This window comes from Aythya fuligula, chromosome 19 (genome assembly GCF_009819795.1).
Source record: "Aythya fuligula isolate bAytFul2 chromosome 19, bAytFul2.pri, whole genome shotgun sequence".
NCBI classification, from domain to species: Eukaryota; Metazoa; Chordata; class Aves; order Anseriformes; family Anatidae; genus Aythya; species Aythya fuligula.
Genome location: NC_045577.1, coordinates 1,916,017 through 1,940,004, shown reverse-complemented (window position 1 = coordinate 1,940,004; position 23,988 = coordinate 1,916,017). Strand labels below are relative to the sequence as shown.

General features: G+C 39.4%; 1 protein-coding gene across 1 annotated transcript in view; it reads left to right on the top strand.

Moving 5' to 3' along the window:
- RABGAP1 (RAB GTPase activating protein 1) overlaps window positions 1-23,988 on the top strand; it is a 66,695-nt gene that overhangs the window by 7,863 nt on the left and 34,844 nt on the right. Inside the window, exons 3-13 of the mRNA XM_032200031.1 lie at window positions 5,413-5,647; window positions 6,168-6,372; window positions 6,931-7,105; window positions 7,445-7,602; window positions 9,244-9,354; window positions 10,483-10,549; window positions 12,133-12,235; window positions 12,428-12,597; window positions 15,143-15,317; window positions 17,094-17,187; window positions 20,012-20,162. Of these exons, the coding sequence (XP_032055922.1) occupies window positions 5,413-5,647; window positions 6,168-6,372; window positions 6,931-7,105; window positions 7,445-7,602; window positions 9,244-9,354; window positions 10,483-10,549; window positions 12,133-12,235; window positions 12,428-12,597; window positions 15,143-15,317; window positions 17,094-17,187; window positions 20,012-20,162 (1,644 nt within the window). The remainder of the gene's footprint in view (window positions 1-5,412; window positions 5,648-6,167; window positions 6,373-6,930; window positions 7,106-7,444; window positions 7,603-9,243; window positions 9,355-10,482; window positions 10,550-12,132; window positions 12,236-12,427; window positions 12,598-15,142; window positions 15,318-17,093; window positions 17,188-20,011; window positions 20,163-23,988) is intronic.

The window sequence follows — 23,988 nt, the reverse complement described above, 5'->3', positions numbered from 1 at the left end:
ACTGACTCCCGAAACTTACTACTAAAATTTTCTTCGTGTTTACTTCCAAAGCAGTCCCAGAACGCTGGCTGCAGGCGTGCTGTTCCTCTCGATGAGGAAAGGCCATTGCCATTGCTGCCCCCAGCTGAACAACAGCTGAACAGGAAAGTTACACTCTTTCCTGGCTTGGCACTGAATGTCACAGAGCTTCACAGGTCTTAAAGATAAGCTTCTTTATGAATTTGGTGCCAAGACTGAGCACAATCCCTGAACAGAGTGCTTCACCTTGAGCCTTTCCATATTCTGCCGTTCAGGAGCGTGTGCTGGTTTGGTAGTGGCTGCAGTCGGCGTGGTTAGTGGAAGCACTACACCTGAGATAAGCAGTGGAAGTTCTCTCATGCAGGAATTTTCCTGTTAACCTCCTTTCTTCTGGGTAAGGTTGTAAGAACAATTACCATCAGGAATGGAAGGTCTTTTAGCTGGCCTTAAGGATAGAAATTGTCTTCTGGTATTGTTCTGCAAGAAAAGAGATACTGCCCCGGAAAGCACCTCTGTTCTTGATGTCTTTGTGGTTTTAGTTTGCTGATAACCATTTAGCAGACACTTTTACTGTATTATTGACCTGTTTGGGAATAGATAAATGGAGTTTTGAAGGTTGTCAGGTATGTTAAAAGTACTGTTGCAGTGATAGGTAAAAGTACTGAAGTGGTATATGGAAAATTAATGTGACTACAAAACGAGCACGAGGTTATGCATTTCATGGGGACAAACAGGGAGAAGGGGCTCTTCAAGGAGAAGCAATTGCTTTGGTATGCGGAACTAAGTTAAATTGTAGATGTCAAAACCCATTTGCCATGATGAGCCCACCAAGAAAAGCAGAAAATAAGTTTAGGTTTTCATTTGAGCTTTTGTCTTTTTTCTGCTGCTTTAGAAGAGCAGTTTGAGGATCCTGCTGGTTTACATTTGCTGAGCACAGTCTGACGATGGTGCTAGAAGTTTAGGCTTGTGTTGGCTGAATGCAGTAGGCTGTCAGATTTGTAGATCAAATCTGAGTGTTTCATTGTGCATTCTTTGCTAAGCTGTCGTTTTAAGTAATAGTGCTGTGGACTGAACTAGTGCACGGTTTTATTCTTGGTCTTTCTCAAGTCTGAACAGGTGGATATTTCTTTGGAATAGTCATGTTTTTCTTTAGTTGGTTGTAACTTGTACTTTTTCTTTGGCTTTTTTATATAGAAAAACATGATTCAACAATTACAAAACAGGCTTGTCACTGATATGTTTGCAGAAATATCATTTGCTAGCTGTCTCTGCTTTCCAGTATTATTTCTGTGTCTGCTTTTGCTTGCTGCCAGTGGGACTGAGCTGGATTTACAAAAGCCTTGCTTCTGGAGCCCACTAACTCCTCGAGTTCTCTGACAGCAGAGGCCAGCAGTGCATGAGTAAGGAGAAGGGAATAAACTATGTCTCTAACAGATCCTTAGTGCTGTCATAAAGGAAGTTTTGAAGGAGGCTGCATACTGTTTCAAAGTTAAGTCAAACTCATTTTCAGTGCTGTGAGAAATGGGGGAAACGCTGTCTAGGCTAAATGGTTTCTCTCTTCCATCTCAAGCGGACCTACATGAAGACGTTTGTTAGATCCACTTGGATTCTTCTCCCCTTCTGCCCTTGGTTCTGCTGCACTCTGTCCTGCTGCATCTTACTGGTTTTGGGGTTGCAGCAGAGCTTCAGACAGGTTAGCACCTAACGCTCGCTTTCCCCACAGGGTGGTTACAGCTGTGTAAGAGACTCTGCTGTACCCGAAATCAGCCAGACTTTGGATGTTTGGCCTCCTTTGGGCAGCTTTGTTGCAACTGGCTGCTAAGCTGTGAGAACAGAGGCCTCCAGTCCAGAAGTGTCACTGATGTTGCTTTTGGAGTTGGTTTTGGAGGGCAGTGCCTGGCTTGAGAAGGAGGGCTTCCTTGGAGGCATTACTTTTTAAATGAGGAGTTGGAGTTTTTAGAATTTTTGCTAGATAGGCTCCTCAGTGGGCTGCGCTGCTCTCTGCTGATGCTGTGGGCTTCACATGTCTGCTGTCATATTATTTTTGTCTACTTATCTTTGTTAGAACAGTTAAATCTAGACTTACCTTGGATCTTAGAATATATGGAGGCAGGCAGTAATTTTGCTTGTCTTTATGGAGAGCTTAAATGTTAAATTGGATCCAAGCAGTGCCTCAGAGCCAAGTTCTGTTGCTTGTTGGCTACTTTGCATTTCATGTAAATCTCCCCTAGCCCTTTCTTCTTCTTCCCGTACCTGTTCAGTGTCTCACTGTAAACAACGTGGCCTCACGTTTTATCTGTCCCTGCTGCTTTTATGATTTTTTTTTAGATCGTGTTTTATAGGGCAGTATCAAGGTATAGTTTTTAATACAATTTGTTGTACCTAATACAGTGGGTCAGCATTCGGAGTTCTGTCTTGTAAGCCTGATGGGATGGAATGTTTTTCACCTGTGTTTCAAGTTAAGACCATTACAACATTGAATTCTTTTTGGATAGAAATTCCCCACCATCCCTCCCCAAACTATGGTCTGTTTAATCCTTGTGAACAAAAGCATGTGAGGAGCAGGTTTGTGCCCGAATTGGGAATTCCTGTTCCTTAGAATCCCTGCCCTGTAAAATAGAAGTTACAGGCTTCACTGGGGCTGGTGGAACACTGATTGATTCATTATAGTTTGCTGCAAGACATAAACAGGGCGCAGTAAAACAACATGTAGCATCTTCCATCATCATCACCACCTTTCTGAGGAAAGCCTGCACAAAGCTGAATAATAAACTTGATACTTACAGAGGTTATGTCTTTGACCACATATTGTGCAAGATTTTTTCATTGCTTCTGTGATGAATCACAGAAAAGAATGCTAACATTAGTGGGGGGGGGAATGGGAATCTGTGCTTGTAACTAGCTACAGGTTACAGGTGCTTCTGTGTGTTTCCAGCTGAGTAAAGCAGTTGCTGTTCTGCTCCTGGCAGGTGATCCCAGATAGCACGTCAGTACGCTTTAATACGTACTAGAAAGTTGGTTTCTGTTTGAGCGTCAGTTTCAGGAGGATAAACGTTCATTTTTTTTTACTGTATTTATTTATTTGTTTATTTATTGTTAAAATATGAGAACCTTGTCCGTTGTTTCAGATACTTTCAAGATAATTTATTTTTCTCTGATGAAATGTGGGTTTTGAGGCAGATGGAGTTTGCTTTAATACTGAGATTGTGTTATGGGTAGACGTCTGTTTGCCCTGAATTCTTCCTCCTGCTTTTAACCACTTCCTTTTTTTTTTTTTTTAACTCTTTTATTTTAAAGAGAAAAAGAAAGAACCCAAATTTTCTCTAATAGGGTTTGTCTGGCAGTCTTTTTAGGTAGTTGCACAATTTGGATTTTATTAGCTTGCACGTAGTGCCCTAAGTCAATAAGCTTCGGGAAACATAAGGGCATAGAAATGTGTATCTGCTCGTAGGGCGAGTTTTGGTGCCAACAACAACAACCAGCAGCCAGCAGCTGAAGTGTTGGAATCAGGTACGTTGCTCTGGCTGCCATCTGGTAAAATGCTTCCAGTAAACTCAATTTCCACGCTTAATTTCTGACCTGTGTAAAGCATCACTCACTTCCTATTAATTGCAAACGAACAGGCAAAGAATTTAGGGGTTTACTGTGAGGGTGACAGAGCATGGGGACAGGCTGCTCAGGGATGTTGTGAGTCTCCTCTGGAGATACTCAAACCCTCCTGGATGCCATCCTGCACAACGTGCACTGGCTGATCCTGCTCGGCAGAGGGCTTGGACCAGATGATTTTCAGGGGTCCCTTCCAACCTCGGCCATTCTGTGGTTCTGTGAAACTGCAGGAACGCAGGAATGCAGCGTCCTGCTGCTGTGACTGGTGTCCTGCATTTGTATGACTTTGGTACGCAAGCTCTTAGAGAGCTCCTGTCCACTGAGACAAAAATGTTCACATCCTTCCAGTGGGATCGCTTGTTACAGTGGAAGACTGCTGAGAGCACAGGTCTCCGTGTCACGTTGGAAGGGACCAGGAGGTCTCAGTTCCTGTTCAAAGCAGCGTGCGGTGCAGGGTCAGACCAGGTTAGGCTGTCGTGGCTGTCACCCAGTCAGGTCTTGAAAACCTCCAAGGATGGAGACTGCACAGCCTCTCTGGGTGACACTCTTCGATATGTTACTGTCCTCATGGTGAAGGAATGTGTCCTGCTATCCAGCTGGAACATCTTGCTCTTTATGCCACTTTCTCTCCTTCTCCTGCTGTGCAGCACTGTGAGCCTGGTTCTGTCATCCCTCGCAGCTATGGAAGGCTGCTGTTGGGGACCCCCAAAGCCTTTTCTCCTTCCCTGTCCAGCCTGGTGCCCCTCTCTGGGACGTGCTGCAGCTCACGGGTATCCTTCTTGCACTGGGGAATCCAAAACTGGATGTGGCCTTCTAGACGTGGTCTTAGGAGAGCTGAGCAGAGGAGAAAGCCACATCCCTGTGGCTGCTGGCTGTGCTGCTGTTAGCATAGCCCACTGCTGCTACAGCCTGTGCTGATCTTCTGTAAGGGACAGAACCTGGAGTCTCTTTGGTCTTTTTGCACAAAGATTGAACATCTCTGCCCAGATGTGACTAGAGAACAATGCAGTTGGATCGTCTTTGTCAGCAGGAGGTAGTGCAGGAATTCCAGTTCTTCTCTTTCTCTCTCTCTCTCTCTCTCTTCAGTGAACATGAATAGTTCCCTGCATATTGCCTACAAACTAAAAACAAAACCAACAAAACAAAACAAAACACAAACCCACCAACCAACCAACCAAACAAAAAACCCCGAACAAAACCAGTACTGTAGCACTTAATATCTTCATCCTCTTCCTAGCTTAGGACCTAATTTTGCACCACCTGGGCTGCTGCACTTTTTCCTGTTGACTTCAGCGAGTGCAAGGTCAGGCTGCAGATGAGTGCCAGGAAATAAACCAACACTGCTCCTCAGGCATAATCCTGTTCCAGATTCTTCTCTTCCTGTGAAACCTTGCTATCTTCCCCATGAACCGTGTTGCATACTAATTATATTTGGTCCTTTCTGGAACTATTCTGAGAATTGTAATAGACCGATGAACTGTGGACTTCTCTAAGTCTCCTGTGCCATAAGCTAGTCTTTGTAGTACTAGGAGATTCCTGCTTTAACAGACTAACAGAGGGAGCTCAAAGTGAGGGGGATAGAATCTGAACTGGGGAACATTTTCACATTGCAATTTGTGTTTATGGTTGTAACTAGATGAAATTTCTTACCTGCTGTTTTGGTTGGTGGAGGCAGCCAAATGAATGACCATGTACCCAAAAGCTGGTTGTTTTTTTTTTTTTTTTTCCTTTTTCATTTGAACAGTCTTTTTTCTTGTGTGTGTGTCCCAACTCTGTTTGTGCTCTTAGATTGTGGGGAATGGAAGCGAACAGCAGCTGCAGAGGGAACTTGAGGACGTGCTGATGGATCCACCCATAGAAGATCAGTCAAGTGACCGGGACCATGGAGAAGAAATCAGGACGGATGGCGATGGGGAAGAACCCGTTGTCCTCGAAGCTTCAGCATCTTCTACCATTAACCCAGTGTCGGTGGCAGGACTCCAGAAACCAGGAATGAGTTTGCCGGTGAAACCATCCCAGGGAGGTTAGAAAAAAATGGGGAATGCCTGGTGGTATCTTCTGAACTAGCTTTATCTGGGGAAAGGAAGGAGGATTTAGGTAGAGCTGTGTCCATCTACCTTTCCCCGTTTCTCCCATTATAATCACCTAGTGCATGTTATGTGATGCAGGAGTTACCATGTGCTGAGACATTGTCTCTTCTGAAAACACTTTCTCTACTGGCCTTGTGCAAAAATACTATGTTTTTTTGCCTGGCTGTATAAAATATTAATTTGTTTAGCTTGTCTGTGCATCTTATTGCTGTAGTGAAAATTGGTGCACTCATATTGAAAAACTGTCTGAGTGAACTGATTGTAGAGTTTGGGTAGCAGTGTTAGCAATCAGTAACTTCCTTTCAGGCAGGTTTTGCTGTAGTATTTTGGCCTGACCTGACTTTCTATAATATGTTCCTTAGTCATTTTTTGCATGCAGTTAGTCAATCTCTGGTAATTTACTGCTGTTAACCTGGTCTTGCTTCTTATGTTCAACTTTGTGTCTTACCCTAGACTGTGAGGATTTGAGCCCTTTTACACCTGTGACTGATGAGGACAGTGTGGTGTTCAGCAAGCTCACCTACTTAGGCTGTGCCTCTGTGAATGCTCCTCGGAGTGAAGTGGAAGCCCTCAGAATGATGTGCATCTTACGAAGCCAGTGCCAGATTTCTTTAGATGTGACTCTGTCAGTGCCTAATGTCTCTGAAGGAACAGTGAGGTACAAAGTTAATTCAAGCGTACTCTGACTTTGTGCATTTAATATTACTTTCTTTTAGCAACAGAAACAAGTTACCAATTTATCTGGGAGGAGTCATGAGCAACTTAGCATTTCTTTTAGTGGAAAAAGTGGTTTTTAAAGAGATCTGTGGAAAGTGATGCTTTGATTTTGTTTCCTGAAGGCATTTTTTTGCCCAGGAATCCGTATGGAATACTGTGATGATCCAAGGCATCCCAAAAGCTACAGTGGGAGTGGTTATTAATGAACACTTTGGAAATAGCCTGAGAAGTGTTTAGTTTGTAGGGCTGGAATATTGCTGGTACATTAGGCTTAACAGGGATGAGGCTATCCACTGCTGCATATTAATTATTTTATTCATGATGTACATTCTCCAGTAGCTATGAAATTGTCAAGGCTTGCAAGTTATTGGCTGGCTGAAATAATTCTTCTAAAGGTGTAGGTTCTTTCTCTCTCTCTCTTCCTTGCCCCCCAGACTTCTAGATTCTCAGACAAACACAGAAATCACAAATTATCCAATTTTTCTCTCTCTTTTAACAGACTTTTAGATCCTCAGACAAACACAGAAATCGCAAATTATCCAATCTATAAAATCCTTTTCTGTGTACGAGGGCATGATGGAACCCCTGAAAGTGATTGCTTTGCTTTCACTGAAAGCCACTACAATGCAGAACTCTTTAGGATTCATGTCTTCCGATGTGAAATCCAAGAGGCTGTAAGTTGAATCTTTTTGTCAAATAATTATTATGTAAACGTAAAAGTTATTACTGAGATAGAGCAGAATTATGTCAGGCACTTCAGAAGTAATTCAATTCATGACTTTTTGTTCCTTTTATACCCCAAGTTAAGATAATTTTATAAATCTTGGATATGAAATGAGAACACATTTAATGGTTTATTCTTTAAAAAAGTGTAGAAAAGCAGTTAGATGCTAAAGCTGCCAGCATCTTTATTTCTCATTGTTTTATATAGTGAAGATTCAGGTAGGTTTTCACCTGCTACATGCTGTACACCTGTATCTTTCTGAACTTTCTTTGGTGCTGTCTAAATGCAGGTGAGCCGAATACTGTACAGCTTTGCCACTGCCTTCCGTCGTTCTGCCAAACAAACTCCACTCTCAGCCATCGCCACCCCACAGACTCCAGACAGCGATATTTTCACCTTCTCTGTGTCACTGGAAATCAAAGAAGATGATGGCAAAGGTTATTTCAGGTATAGATTCTTCATTCATTTGAACCTGATGCTACCTGCAAAGTGCTGTTTCTATTTTGCGTTCTTCTTTTGTCTTCAAAACCTTTTCTGTGCAATGTGTTTTAAGTGGTGCTCAGCTCATTAGTCCAAGCCGAAATCATAGAATCATTCAGGTTGGAAAAGATCATCTAGTCCAACATTTGATCTTCCAGTGCTGCTCAGTAAAGGTAAATGTCTGGAATAACATGGCCTGTGTAGACGTGCTGTTACTTTTTATCCTAGGAAGAACCCAGCTTTCCTTATTTCCCCCTCATGTTTGCAAACTTAAGGAGGCCAAATTGGTCATCCTTATCCATTTTCCCTGTGATTTCCTAGGGCTGATCTGTATATTAGGTATTGAAAGCAGAAAAGAAGGCAGAAATGAAATTTATTATCAAAAATCATCAATATAGATTCTCTTTGGTTTTGCTGTGTTCCATTTATTTAAATTACTCACCTGTTCTGATCTGTAAAGTAGTGCTTTCTTGTCTGGATCAAAAAAGCTTTATGAACAAATGTTGCTTCTGTTCCTGAACGTTTCTGTTTTCTGATCCAGTTCTCAAAATACCATAAATCTTTTCCCAGGTAGGCTTGTTTGTTTCCTTATCCAGGTGTTATGGCAAGTGGTATTGGGTGAGGGTGTTTGAGCAGCTTTTCACATTGTTTTAGTTAGTGCCATTTTCATGTTAAGTCTGCTAATGGATAACCTTGGTTTCTAAAAAGACTTTTTAAATTTTTTGCTAGAAGTTTTTTTTCTGCTTCGCCTATATACAGTGCCCTTAGATGTTTTATGCAACCATTTATAGTGTTCTGTAATTGCTGAAGTGTCTTTATTACAGTACAACATGTCTGCCAAATACTCTGACTTGTTGAGAACATTGGCTCCTAGCCACAGCTTCAGCAGTGTTTCTCCTCTTGGATTTGCATCCAGCTCATGCTTTATTTATTAAATAAATAAATAAATCACATCTAATAATCCAATATTTATTCAGCACCTTCCATTGTAGACAATCCAAAAGACTGCTCATGTGCTAGCGACAGAAAAATGGTTTAGCTCAGAGCCTGAGCATGAAAGCTGCTGATGGTTCTTGGGCTTGGGCGCAGCTGCAGCCGCCAGGGTGCGTGGCTGCAGCACACAGCGGTACTCTAGGTGATGTTCAGGCTCTCTGGCCCGGTACCAATAGCAGTGTAGTCACAGCTCTGCAGGTGCTGTAAGCCGTCCCTAGGATTTGGCGCTTGGAGTGTTTTTCAGAAACCATGCTGCCAAGAGCTGCTTCAGTCATAGCCAGCTCAGGTATATCAGCATGGACTGCACTGAATCTCAGCCTTGCTGGAGGTCTCACAAGAATAAGCAAAGCGATATACAAAATACAATTTTTATTTTGAAAACTAAATTTCCTTGGTTTCACCTAATTGTGATAAAATACTAACATCTATTATGCGTCTATTTCTTCCCAAGTTACTGTTAGCAGTGTGCAAGGAAGAAAGGTCTTAAGTGCTTTAGTGTAAGAAGCTGGCTTCACCGAGTGTCTGATGCTGTTTTTAATACATAAAAGGAATACAGTTAAGTGATGCCCTGAGAATTTTATTTTATTTTTTTTTTCCTTTTTTGGTAAATAACAGCGCAGTTCCCAAAGACAAGGACAGGCAATGCTTTAAACTCCGCCAAGGAATTGATAAGAAGATAGTGATTTACGTCCAACAGACAACTAATAAAGAACTTGCTATTGAGAGGTAATTTTATAGATTTAAAAAAATACATCTTTAATTGATGTTTTGTGTTCTTTCTTCTGAAGCAGCAGCTTACTGCCTGTTCCATGAATGCTCTGTTTATGTAATTTAATTCGACACCTCTGTGTTGAGTGGGATTGTGCAGAAGATCTGATTGGTTTGTTCAGCACGTGTGTGACAAGACACAATGCAGGTGCAGTGGAATCTGCATGGATCTGATTGTTGAGTCAGTGTCATATCTACTCTAGCCCATTCAAAAACTTTGTATAAAAATGTACTATTTCCATTTTAAATAGTCAATATGTCTAAAATGCAGAGGCTGTAATCAGCAACTGAGTTATTTAAAGTATTTTGCTTTCCTTTTTTCTCAGTTGCATCTGAGAATATCTTGGTATGTGCACTTAGAATCTGCTGCAGTCTGGAATTCTAGAACATGAAGCACCTGTGTAGGGAAGGGAGAGTTCAGACTTCAAATCTTTCGCTGCTTGGAAATAAACTAGCAATTTTTGGTTACTGCCAGAGTTTTGCACTGCTCACAATACAGAGAAAAGATGCATCTTCTGCCAGACTGCAGTCTGACATGAAACGTAGGAACTTCAGAAAGTGTGGTAAACCACAGGATGAGGTGGAATATCTCTATGGGCCAAAGGTATTTCCAAATTAAACCCATAGAACACAGGTCTATGCACTTCACGTAGGATTTCCTGATTCTTGTCTGTTAAAAGGTTAAATTGTATGCAAATCTGTAGCAAAACCAGAACAAAACAACAACAAAAATAAAATAAACTAAGGGAAGAGAAATGGTGGCAATATTGCCCTACCTACAGGATAGGGAACTCATCAGCAGAGTCTGTTTGACAAACAGTTATCTTTGTTTGGAGGCATCTGAAGGCAGGATACAATCATGCTGTAAATATGTTCATGAAATCTTTCTTGACATTTTCAATATTGGCTTAACATTGTTTTGGTGTACATGGTTGATACTACTCTCAAATGTCAAGAGTTGTTCACATTTGTTACTGCATTCGTGGGCTGCTTGTGGTGTATGACAGAATATTCAGATAAGGAATGCTAATGGTTTGTTTATAAGTAGTAATTTTTGCAGATTAATTTTTTTGTCTGGTTTTGCAGATGTTTTGGCCTCCTCCTGAGCCGTGGGAAAGATGTTCGGAGTGGTGACATGCACCTTTTAGATTTGGTAAGGATCTCTTATTAACAAAATTCTATAATAACTTTTATTACAATTGCTTGTGATCTCTGGATAGACAGAAAAGATTGAGCTTCTTAGGCACACTTGTTTTGGGTTGCTGCTGTAGTGTATGCTCTTGAGTGTAGCCCTGTGAAACTGGGATGAATCACTGCTGCTAGAGTTACATGACATGACATAATGTCGGTCAAGGGAGTTGCCCAATTCTGCAGTTAGCCATGACTGTTCTTGTTTAGGGGCCTGGAATAAGAAACGTGGAAGCATCCCCCTCAGTGGCAGGGGTTGGGTTTAGATGATCTTTAAGGTCCCTTCCAACTGAGCCATTCTGTGATTCATTTTGTTTTTGGAAGTACTGAATGTTGAAGAGCTGTGCCTTGAGCTTCGAAAGTTTTACAGCATACTTACTGCTGTAAAAAAAAAAAGGTCCAAGTGCTTCCTGTATAACTCTGAGAATTAGTGGGCACTTTGTTATTATAACTCACTTTTTCATCCATAAAATGATGTTAGAAGTTTTCTGACTTCACAAGTGTGCTGTAAAAACAAACTTGGTTAGTGTTTATGAAGTACATACTTGTTGCAGTAGTGACTACCCCAAATGACTCCATACTTCATGAATAATTTTGCTTTTTACCAGGCTTTGAGTTGCTCAGAAAATAAGGTTGATGGGAAGACAGATACATTGAACACTAAGGATAAAATACTGACTCAGTTTCTAATAGCTGAGCAACATGTTTTGTTTGCTGAATGAAGCTGGATCTCAAGATGTTTTAGAGTAAAATTTACTTATATAAAATAGCTATTTAGGATAAAATAAAACACAGCTAGTTTATTAAAACATCATAGCGAAGTAGAGAAATGTTGATGTGAAACATCTGCCAAGTTTAGTAGAGAAATGTTGATGTGAAACATCTGCCAAGTTTACAAGTTTAGTAGCTTGTAGGACAGTGTTCTGGTTTATTTTGTTCTTTTAGAAGCAACGAACTACATTCCTTAAGTGCGTGATTAAAGCTTTATGTGTTTAAATGCTTTGCCAGTCAAGCAGCTGTCATTCAGAGACTCACGACACAAAATAAGGCCAGAATAACTGGATTGCCTTGGATTTCCCAGAAAAAAAAATTAAAAAAAAGTTTGAAAAACTTTAATTTGTTTTTGTTTTTTTCCCCAAACAACAGCAGCAACAAGGGAAATAAAAAAAAGTAAGAGCAAAACCTGTGAAACTTGGGCAGCTGGTGTACTTGCACCTACAGCTTTGTGAGCTTAAAGTTGCTGTCAAATAGCCACCTCCAAAATGAGCTATTGATCTTCAGGTGTCACCAGACAGGTGTTCGTACTACGTACACACAAAACAATTATCAGTAGTTGGCCTTTTTGTGTCATCAGCAAAGGAGGAGAGACTCTCTGGGAACTCGGCTCTTACCTTCAGAGATGATCTCTGTTATAGGACTATGTAAAATGGACTACACATGCTTGCCCTTCTCTTGCTAGTGCAGGAGCTGTTTTATGCAGCTGAGACTCCTGTAATGTAGAGATTGTTGTAATTTAAATAAAGTTGCATTAAAATTCCTTGTTTCCAGGAGTCCATGGGTAAAAGTTCTGATGGGAAATCATACGTGATCACTGGGAGCTGGAATCAAAAATCTCCACACTTCCAGTTTGTAAATGAAGAAACACCAAAAGGTATGAACCTTGCCAGATTTTATTCCTAGTTAGGGCAGATGACTTATGTAGGGAGCATTGGCTCAATTCTCCTTTCTTTAAGATGAACGAAAAAGAAATTATTCTGTTCTTTTGTGTTACTAGGAAAGAGGTTACAGAGTACTTTGTTTGAAATATTTCTCTTGATACTAATGCTTTGGTTCTTCTCTCTAGATAAAGTACTTTTCATGACTACAGCTGTGGATTTGGTGATAACTGAGGTTCAGGAACCTGTTCGATTCATTCTGGAGACTAAAGTCAGAGTTTGCTCACCTAACGAGAGATTGTTCTGGCCTTTCAGCAAACGTAGCTCGACTGAAAATTTTTTCCTAAAATTGAAACAGGTAACACTTTGAAAAACAATAATAATAATATACAGTTAATGTGGGATTTGGCTGGGCTGATTTTCAAGGTTAATTTTGGTGCAGTCGATTATATTGTTTGGGAACTTGAGAGGTAAACTTACGGCATAATGCTGAATAAATGCAAATGCATTGAAGATAAAGAATTGTATTTACTGGTGCCTGTTAGCAGATCAAAATTTCACTACAGTTGTTTCTCCCTGGGATTGGACTGCATCAAAAACCCTTACTAATATAACGTTTATATTTCAACATTTTTCTCCTGAAATAGACGTGTAATAAGTGGTCTTCGATTTTTAGAAAAGCTAAAATCATCACGCTAATTGTTGGTGGTTATCAAAACTTCCCATAAAGAGCTGGGTGTCCTCATTTCAAAGCAAATTTTGACAGCTTTGACGAGGCTGTGAAGTTATACATAGGCTTATGGATTTTCCAGCCAAACCTCAGAAATAAAAGGAACAGAGAATTTATCTGCAGTCCAAGGCTGTGCCAAGAGTTGGTTGCATTTGGGTTACATAGGGCAAACATAAAATAAAGGGTTAATGGGGGAAAAAAGCTTTTAACATAATCCTGGTGACATGCTATCCAGTATGACGCTAGGATGATTTTATCATACAAATTAAACTTTTTTTTATATGAGCAAACATCCACCTGAAATTAGGAGGGAAAAAGACGTATGTGAAAGCCTCTTTTCCCACTTGTACATGGTTGAGAGCAGCGATTTCACACATACCCCAAGTTTCCCCTGGGGGAAAAAAAATCTAAGCAACCACAAAAAATCCCTAGAACTTGTTAAAAATTGTTACTGTTTCTTCCAACTTTTTTTTTTAACCGTATCTACTAAAAAGGAGAGGATATTTCTGTCTATAATATTCATAATAACAATACAAGGCAATAACTTAGTCTCAAAATAAGTTTGGAAAGTTGAAGGTCCACATTACTGAAGAGGTGATGTACTTGAAGTTCTCCTGCTTTAGAAGTCACTGTTCTGAACTGAAAGTCCTGTTTAAAGGAATTGAAAGATAGAAACAAACATCTGTGTGGGTGTATGTACTTTCTCAAGGTTTAATAATTCTGAGTGAAGCTCAAAAAAGCAAGGTTGGAGTCCATCTCATTTCTTGATATTCTTTTTTTTAATGATGTTTTGAATGAAATTGAAAGCTTTTCTGAGCTTTTTTTTTTTGTGTGTGTGTGTGTGTGCACTTGTCTTAAAGTGCTAGCACTCTTTCTTTGTAGTAACAAAGATGAGGTTTGCTAAGGATTCATTTTTTGTGCGTGTCCTATCTTTTGTGTAAAGTATGAATAAATACTTCGGAAACTTTCCTTCAAAATTTCCTTCACAACGTAAGGTGGAAAAAATCTTCATGATTGAGATCAGTCTTTTTACTTGGAATGTTTGTGAGGAGTAGCATGGAGATGTTGAGCTGATAGAGCTGCTGAACTATAAATATTTTACTACCTCCAGCAGACACCTTCTTGGATTGGTAGTTTAAAGGAAGTTTATCTTACTTAGCTAATTCTGTATCTTTTGTCTCACCAAATTCACAGGCATTGTGACTTATCTTAGCTAATTCTCATTTTTCCACAGGCACTGTCAGGCTGTCCAACTTCCAGTGTTTACTAATGGAAGATTATCAAAATTCATAGTGGAAGCAACAAATATAGAATGTACTGCCTGATAAGCCTGGAAGGGAAACCTGTTTCTATGGAGTCATGATTAGCCTATTAAAATACAGCTGTGTAGAATTGGCTTATCTTACCTTGGCAGTGTTTCTTTATTCGGAAATGGTGAAAGCAGAGGGATTTTATTTTCTCAGAGTACATTTAGTAATTTAGTCCTGTTTAGTTTTGATGCATTTCTCTTCATTTTAAGTACTACAAGGGATAAAACTGAGCACAGGGAGCTTAATGTAGAGTGTGATTATAAATCTTATCTTCCTCTTTTCTTCACCTTTCTTTTTCTATTTTCTATTTTATTACTTTATGACGAAAAAATGAAATTCTTGGACTGCATCAAAAATTTGAAACAATTTCACAGAGAAGGGCCTTCCTTTTAAAGGAAACATTGAAAATTAAGGATGAAGCAGGTCCATGTAATAAGCCTGGGGACCCCCCAGTTCGTATGTCCGTGTTCTCCCCAGCAATACATATGCACAGATAGCTGACTTGGAGGTATTGCTCAGGACATTGTCATGTTGGGAAACTAAATGTGAACAATTTTTATTAGAATTCTCCTTTTGCTCTCCCACCAGTATCCCCAGAAAGTTAAAAAAGATAAATTAGACTGCACCTGAAAGGTATGAAAGTATGCTTAGGGTTTGTTACACAGTATTAGGGATGGGAACATTTGCAGGCTGGCATGATGCATTGAGGGTGCTGCAAGGATTGAACGTTTTTCACTGCAGAATGTGATGAAAATTGTTTCTTTCTTAGCTCTCCGATTCTAAAAAGAGGAGGTAGAGCCTTATGAAGTAATACGGAGATTCGTATGCTTTTTCTTGGTAAAAGGAAGCTTCTTTTTTCCTAGATAAAGCAAAAGGACAGAAAGAATAACTCCGACACCCTGTATGAAGTTGTGTGTCTAGAAAGCGAATCAGAGAGGGAGAGAAGAAAAACTACAGCAAGCCCTTCTCTTCGCCTGCCCCAGTCTGGGTCACAGGGCTCGATGATTCCTTCTCCTCCAGAGGATGATGAAGAGGAGGGTAAGATGTGGATTGTGTAATTTGTATACTTCAAAAGAAAGGGTAGCTTTTAAGTAATAGCTATGAAACTTGTTGAATACTTTATCAGCAGGACAGAGTCTGACTGGAGTTTTTGCTGTTGTTGTTTGGTTGGTTGTTTTTTTTTCTTGTTTAAATTTTGCTTTAATGCTGTGAGTATTCAGTAACCAGTGCCCCTGCATTCCTGGATCAGCCTCTCCGTCTGCCACTTCTGTGCTCTGTCTGTGCTTTGCTCAGCACAGGCCTCACGAAGCCTCGTGTGTGATATATTTGGAACAACGTGAAAAGAAGCTGCTAAAAATTTGGGATTATCATGTAGCTTCTGCCCCTCCCTGAGCAGCTGTGAAAAGATTTGAGAGTGAAAATGAGAAGCTGATATTTAGAAATGTAAGCAAGCAGCATTTTTAGAGAAGAGAAAAATAAAGACATCTGTAATACATAAAACTCTATCAGGAGCAGCCTAGTCTGAACCCTAATGCATTTTCAATATATCTTTCTGGCTTCTTTATTTATTTTTTTATTCTCTTAAGCCAAAATATGGACTAGTTCTGAGTATATAAACATCTGGTTTTACAGCTTTGAGCTGAAGTGCAGATGACTTTATGCTTTTTTGCTTTTTCTGCTGGCCTTCTATGTGACCTTAGGTGAATTGTTTCACTTCTGTGCCTTACCTCCCCTTTATTTAAACAAAACAAACAAACAACAAAAAAAAAGGTTTGAAATTTAACTCCTTTTTGCAAAGTAATATTCATAAGGAATCTCCAACCACTGTGTTACCACAGTGGTATTCCTTTCAAGACCAGGAACATAGATATTTTGTCTACAGAAGACAGAACTTGCAGCATTGCAAGAGTTTGATGACAATTTCAGGCGTCAGCTGAGCTACAGTCTTTTTTACTAAATCTGTGCGATTTCCTCAATAATGCAAAAGCGATGTTGACTGCTCTATTGATGAAATGTAGTTTTTGTGTGTGATACACGCTATTAGCATTTTAAAATATCTGGGAGTACATCAGTTTAATATTGGTTTCAAAAAGAATTACTGCGATTATGCTAATCTGTGCACCCTCCACCCCCAGTTGAAAATGTTTGGTTCAGAAAGCTGTTTACTTTAAGTCAGGGATGTTATCAGAAAGTACCAGGTTTCAAAGGAAAACTACAAAACAGTTAAAATGAAATAGCTTGTGGACTGTCATGGATCTGCAACAACAGGGCTGAGCCTGCAGCTGGTCAGCGGAACCGTATTGCTTTTATTGTGTTTTTAGCTTTTTTTATTATTTTATTTTTTTATACAGAAAGTTGTGCTCTTTGAGAATTTTTGTGATCCTCCAAAAGTCTGGGATAGAGTAATAGAAGTACTTTTATGGGAGAGGACCTGTGGAAGTCTCTAGTCCTGCCTCAGTGTGGGTCCAGCTAGTTAGGTTGTTTAGGGCTGTGCTGTAGTATTTGACAGCCTCCAATGATGGAGTTTCCGCAGCCTCTCTGGATCCTTCTGTCCAGGTGTTTCGACACCCTTGTGGTAATTTTTTTACCTTATTTTTTTTAACCAGAATTTCACGTTAAAGCTTGTCTTCTGTGTTTTATCACATCTGTGCTCCTTTGAAAAGACTTCTGGCATTTCTGGGTGGAATGCACAAGCAGTGCATCCGCAAACGAGGAATTCTTCTTGCCACACGCAGTTAGGAGAGCAATATTTATATCTGCAGAGGTAGCGTTATGGTTCTTGGTCTCATAGCATCTCCTTTATTCTGCTGGCAGACAACGATGAACCTCTCTTGAGTGGTTCTGGAGATGTTTCCAAAGAGTGTGCAGAAAAAATTCTTGAGACGTGGGGAGAGCTGCTGTCCAAATGGTAAGTTGCAAATTTGCATTCTGAAAGTTAAAATTCTGAATATTCTCATCCTGTTTGCTCCTTCTGCCTGGATTTTTTAGTATTTCCAGAAGCCAGTTAAGTTTAGTGTGGATTTAGTCCTCTTTTGTCCCCATAATACTCCATATTCTCTGGCTTTGTGTTTTCTGATTTCTTCAGAGAGAGTTTCAAGTATTTTCATTTTTGAGTGCATGTTTAAATACAGTACAGAAATTCATTTATGCTGCTTCTTTAGATGGTTATCTCTTAAAATAAGTGTTACTTATATGTAAGCTTGACTAGAATTCTATTGAAGAAAAATCTAAACTAAGTAATATAAAGAAAATACAGCTCTTTTGTCTTTATTTTGCTTAGATCACTTCCATTCCTGTCTGTAATTCTTATGTAGTTCACAGCCATTTTTCCTGCAGCTGTCATATCTTAGTAACTGCAGCTTAAGAGTACAGGAGATTTGTACTTGGACAGAAGATGCTTTTCTTCCCTTCTCTGAAGTGAGATGGCTCCAGAGCCTGCCAAGAAGGAAGTATATGAGTTCTTCTATTTTTTTCCTCCAAAATGCCAATTTGCAAGAAGCACGTTTCTCAACAGTCAAGTTGCTAATGCAACACCTGCCTTCCCTTCGTGAAGGATCTTTTAGTCACCTTGAAGTAGCCTGAGTGGTTTTAAGAAAGTGATGCTAGTCATTGAAAAATTCATTATTATTATTATTTATTTTTCTTTTGCAAAACAGGACAACAATCACAACATTGGATTGAGCTCCAATGTGCTACATTTCAGGTCTTGCTTTAGTTGTTGCCTTCTGCTTCCTAATGTTATTGAGCAGGGCAAGGAGCGTACAGCAACTGGTCTTAGCAGAGTATTAGATCTAAGGAGAAGGAGAGCAGAGATTAAATGAAGTCATGCACTTCAGATGAGGGAAAATGACCTGGCTGAGAGGTCACATCAGCCTTTAAATTAAGGTTATCACAACGTGGTATTATTTCTTATTTTTGCTATTGCTTAGTGCTTATTTAAATAAGTACTTTTGCTACCATTTGGTTTTGCAGTACTGTGTTGCACTAATTTGATAGGAAAGGGCACATCTGATATGGCCACCTTTGTAAGAAGGGGAAGGCTGTGCTAAGAAGATACACGATCCCTTTTTCTTCCCTTTCTTAGACTTGTAGGAACATCGTTAACAGATGAGCTGTATGCATCTGCTGCTATGGGAAAGTTTCTTTCAACTTGCATTTTCTGTAATTCTTCCAAGGGCTGAAAGATAATTAAGCCACCTGACTCCCATTGAAAATGTTTTGGCAGCTTTAAGAGGATATGAAGTGCTTCTTTGCTAATGCTGGCAACAACAGCTTTAATATGTGTTAAAGGGCTTTCCTTCTTAACTAACAATAAGCATTTGGAAGTAATGATCCTTGAGCTTTTAACATAAGAGGATTGAAAATCATAAAAATCAGATTTCAGGTAGTTTCATGCTAGGTTTTTAGAATCCTATTGTTAGATTTGTATAGCAATTAAATGTGTTGGTATTTTGTGATTTCTTAATATCTGGCTCATTTTATAACTGGTGAGTCAGTTTTTTCACCTCAAAATAGTTTGGAAAAATCTAGTAGTGTATGGCCACAGCCTTATAGCTTATGGCTGTCTTCATTAGAGTTACTGTTGTATTTGTTCTGGCCTGAGATTAAGGTAAAGCTTTCATTGAACAGGCCTTTGCAAACCACTCTGTGATTTGAGTATTTTGTATAGTGAGTAATTTATATAAATATTCATATAAATAGGAAATATCAGTATGTATATATAGATATAAGTGTAACTATTATAGAAATATTATCTTGATTATAGTTGATTTTGTTTAGAGAAAACAAAGTGAAGGTGGACTTTACGGTATGAGCTGATTTAAGTGTCCAGGATGGCTGGGCTCCAGCTTATTGTGTGGGAACACTGTAGGCAGGAAGAAAGCAGCAAGGATTCCCAGCATGTGTAAAATTATCAGCCACGTATGTTGGATGGTTAATAAAAGTTGTTAAGCACGAGTTTATTATTAATAGAATGCAGTCAATGTTGACAAGTTCAGTTTTTGCCTGGTTTGTCTATCACTCCTCTTAACCATTTTACAAAGAAGTTTTCTTTCAATAACAGTAGAAAAAAAAATGTGATTTCTTTGATTTAAGGACTCTGTTTTTTGGGATTTTAATGTTTGAGCCACAAATGGACTGTTCAGCTTAACTTTCTGTAACTGCATAAATTAAGTTCAGTTTTTTACAACTTGCAGTGCTGTAATTTATGGGCTGTCAACCAGTTTCACTCGAAAAAAAATGTTTAGATGGGACTAGCTTGTGTAACAGTGAAAGCTGTTCAAATGTGTGGATGCAGTTAGAAAGCCCTACAAGATTTTTTGATAGGTTAGCTGGTTACCTGCCTACTCTGGCATAGAAGGACCAGAGAGCAGTACGTGCTTCTGCAAGCTCTTTCTGTTTGTGCAGCTTGAGATTTACACAATGTGGTACTTGTCCTCCAGTTCTAGTTTTTGCTGTGGACTTCTGTCTTCTTGAGTGTTTTATAGCTTATGCTTATATTGTATTTAAATTTAATAGGAATCAAAGAGTTTGCAGAGTGCTTCTCTAAATCTGTTTTTTTTTTTTTTTTCATAACTTTTTACTCTTCAGAAAAATTTCATGTACTCTTGACAACATGTGGAGTATCTTGAGCTTCTGTCATTTGTCATGTTAGGTGTTGCACATCAGTTGTTGTTCATGTACTCGTTTATTTGTACTTGGATACTAGTAACAACCGCTTCCCCCACGCCCAGGCACCTCAATCTGAGCGTCAGGCCAAAGACATTGTCAGCGCTGGTGAGAAGTGGTGTCCCCGAGGCCCTGAGAGGAGAAGTGTGGCAGCTGCTGGCAGGGTGTCATAACAATGATCACCTGGTGGAGAAGTACCGAATTCTCATCACAAAGGTAGAGTGCTGTTTTATTTTTCATCTTCCTCCCAACGCCCATAAGTTAATGAATGGAAGTAGAGAGACTTCGAAGTATGGAACCTCTTGTTTAAAGGCTTATGAGTATATCTGAATATATGTGAACTAGTGAGGATAATTCAAATAATTCAACCCCCCTCTCCCTAAAAACATAAAAATAAAAAATAGTTGTTACATTATTTGTAGAGTGCTTTCATTTCATAGTTTTGCTTCTGTTACACTTGGATTGCTTCTGAATTAGTTTGTCAAAAATTAATATTCTATTAATTGCATTCGTAATTGAGAGATTCAGGAAGCTCTTTTCCTGTGCTTGTTTGGATCTCCTGAAAGAAGGTTGAATTTTTTTCTGTTGTCTTAATGTTTATGCTGAAAATCCAGTGCTGGTTGAAATGGCAGGGTGGTTTTTTGTTTGTTTGGTTGGTTTGTTGTTTTATTTGTTTGTTTGTTTTCTGAAGATAGAAAAAACAGAGCACTTTGGATATTTTGCATTACTAGCAGTTTTTTAACTTCTCATCTTGAATGCTGACCTCAATAATATGGGAAAAGAAAAGAAAACAAAACAAAAAAAACAGACACAGACATCATTCAGTGTTTCTCAGAGTTCTAGAGTAACAAATGTGTCACAAAATCAAATCTCTCTTTCCTACCAATACACTGGTTTGGATTTGATCTTTATAGATAAGCTGTTTTACTACTTTCATCAAATGTGCATGTCTAGAAGGACTATATTAGACATTGATAATGATGCAGGTTTAGTACTAAAATAACAAACTAATTGTTCACCAGCTAAAAAAGTGAAACAACTGAATCAGGCGCTGTATATTTATGTTCTGATGGCACAGATTCACAGGGAGCAATTAAAGATCTTATTCTCAGGGTAAGAGGGCTTCTGAATTTAAACTTGGTTTCTGCTGGCATCCTGTAGGAAGGATCCTACATGATTCAAATGAATCATGTTAGATTAGCTAAAAATGTTCTGCCATAAATACTCACACACGCTTACTGAACGTAGGAGAAGCTTGATGTGAATTCCTTAATATTGGTACCTGCATAGTAGAACTTGTACCTATGGTACATAAATCATACAAATATTACAGAGGTTGAGTGCTCTTGCAAGGAGCATACCAGAGATATTCTTGCTGTGTTGTTTTAATTGCCTAGTGAGTAGGTGACCACGTCCCTTGTTTCTGTTTGAATATTTTGGTATCAGAATGGAAAAGGTGATCTCTGTAGCACAGTTGATGACACATACTGGTGCTATCTTTGTGATCTAAAAAGGAATTGTGTAACAATTTTTAAATCTGTGAAACCTTTCCACTCACTCACATTTAGCAGACACAAAGGAAATAACCTGGATCTAATGTGCTGGAAGCATCTCTAGAGTCCAAGTACAAGGGAGAGGAAAAGAACTGATCAGCAAAGAACTGGCTACACTTGCAGTGGTCATTCAGCATGTAAACTAATTAAGGAATTAAACAAAGAAAATGAGCACTGAATGTCTATTTTCAGACTCTGCTGCAGTCATATGATTTCTGCCGTACACAGAGGCCATGAGTTCAGGACCTGGGAAGATGATGCTTGCAGACCCATCATATATACTATACACGGACAGTATAATCATGCTGAATAGCATCTTGGCCTTATTTTTTTATTATTTTCATATCTTTCATAGATTATTTGATAATTTTGGAGTTCTGATGTGACTGGTTATTCTTACAGCTCTGAAAATAGCAGCTCAGTTGTAGTCAAAATGCACCAGTGCACGAGAGAATGTCCAAAAAAGAAAGTCATGAGTCATGTGAAGGCAAGGGTCTTTCTGATCTGTTCCGTCCTCGTAATGCTCCGTCATGTTTTGCATGTCACTAAGGCTAATCCTGCTCTGGCAGGAGTGCAGTTATTTCTGCTAACATCCACTGAAAATGTTCTATATGGAAATAGCTGCTGTGGCGCAGAGCTGAAGCATGACTTGATGCAAAACCTTTGCTCTTCAGTGCAGGTAGGAGGTGCAGTAAGCCAGTCTGAGCACTCCTGATCCCGTGCCCCTGCTCTCTTCATGTTGACCTCTATTTCTGTAGCTGCATTTGATTTCTGCCATGCTTTTCACGACCCCATGTGGCAGAACAGTCCCAAATTAATAAGGATCTGTGTTGACAGCCGCTTCAAAAGCGTCTGGCCTCTTTCAGTGATTTTTTTTATTTCTTTTTCTTGTGAGCAGGGTGTTGGATGCAGGCTCTCCAGTATTTCTTTTGATGTTTGATGCTTTCCAATGGAATTCTGGTCGCTGGTGCTTGGAGGACTGCTTCTAGCTTTCTTTTGCAAATTAACTGCTGCAAGAATAATTTCTTGTTTACTACTGAAGTGTGACTACTGAGTGATGAAATGAGAAGTGTCTTCCAGTGGGTTTCACCAGTGAAGGCTGTATCTAGTTCTCTTCTTGAACCTGACTTGTGCATAAAACCCAGCATTGAAACCAGGCCTCAAGGTGCAGTGCTGTGTCCTAGCCATGGTGACCATGTTTATTAATTATTTGTTCCGCATTTCTTTGGTATGCGCTAGTTGGGTTTGTGCTCTCTGCTTTTGTTATTGCAGAAGTGTTGCACCATTGTGGTATTTCAAATTACTTTTGAGAATTTGCACACCATCTGTGTGCAATAACAAAGCTTTTAGCAACTCCAGATTGCCATGCTCGTGATGGGGAGTGTGGATGAAAGCCAGCCCAATGAATTAAGGTCATGTCCCTACTGGGGACAGAAAGGAAACTCTAGGTAAAACGATCTAGACAATCCTTTGAGAGGCATCTGTTCCTGATAGGACTTTGGCAGTCGTGGTTACGGCTGTTAATCCTTAGGCTTTCAGCCACTGAACAGTAGGAGGGGAGAGATGGGGACTTGCTCCAGGTGTTAATGGGTACCTGAAGGAGAAATACTTAATGTTTTTGACAGCCATAGATGGATGGAGAGTATTGTTGGATGGAAGACTTGTAAAGCTACCACACAAGTTTTAAAAAAATAAATCATGATACAAAGCAAAATAGACATCACCTACTTTTCAGACAATGTTTCTAAAGAGGATTAATACAGCTACTGAATCTCTCAGATCAGTGGAGGTCTTTTAGTGGATAAGTACTCCATAATACGAAAAATTTAAAAACCTGACATTTACAATATTGAGGAGAAACTAAAAGCTTCTGCATATAGGTCTGTGTGGGAGGAAATAAGGTTGAAAGATTAAAATATAAAAAAAAATAAAAAAAAAATAAAAAAAAAACAATCAACTGTTGTACCAGATAAATAAACTATATTAAGAAAAATCCAACATGAGAGGGACATCTGGTGGCACAAATTTAAATAATAATAATAATAAAACAGTGGCAGAATGGGTGTCCTGGGATGTTACCCTGCAGTAACATTTCTGGTAGAAATTCTACACCTAGTTAGATTTTTCTTAGAGCAGCACTCTTGCTATTCCCTTTCTCATCTTCCCCCTTTTTTGTCTCCATGAGCAGAGGATTGTAGTACATGGAAGTTCTACCAAATGCACCCTGAGTCTTGGTGCAAATTATACGAATTTTTAAGGAAGAAATAGGTTGAGGTGTCACTACCATTATTTGACTGAATTTGTTGCTTCATCAGTGGCGTAAAATGTAACAGTACTTTACCTGTGGGTGTCTGGCATTTATTTTCCATGTGTATCACAGTCAGGTTTCCACGTGTTCATTTAATTTAGAAGTGTCCATTGAGTTTTCAGGAGTGCAGAGGGCCACAACTGTGTGTGATCCATCAAAATGAACCTTAACACACATCTGT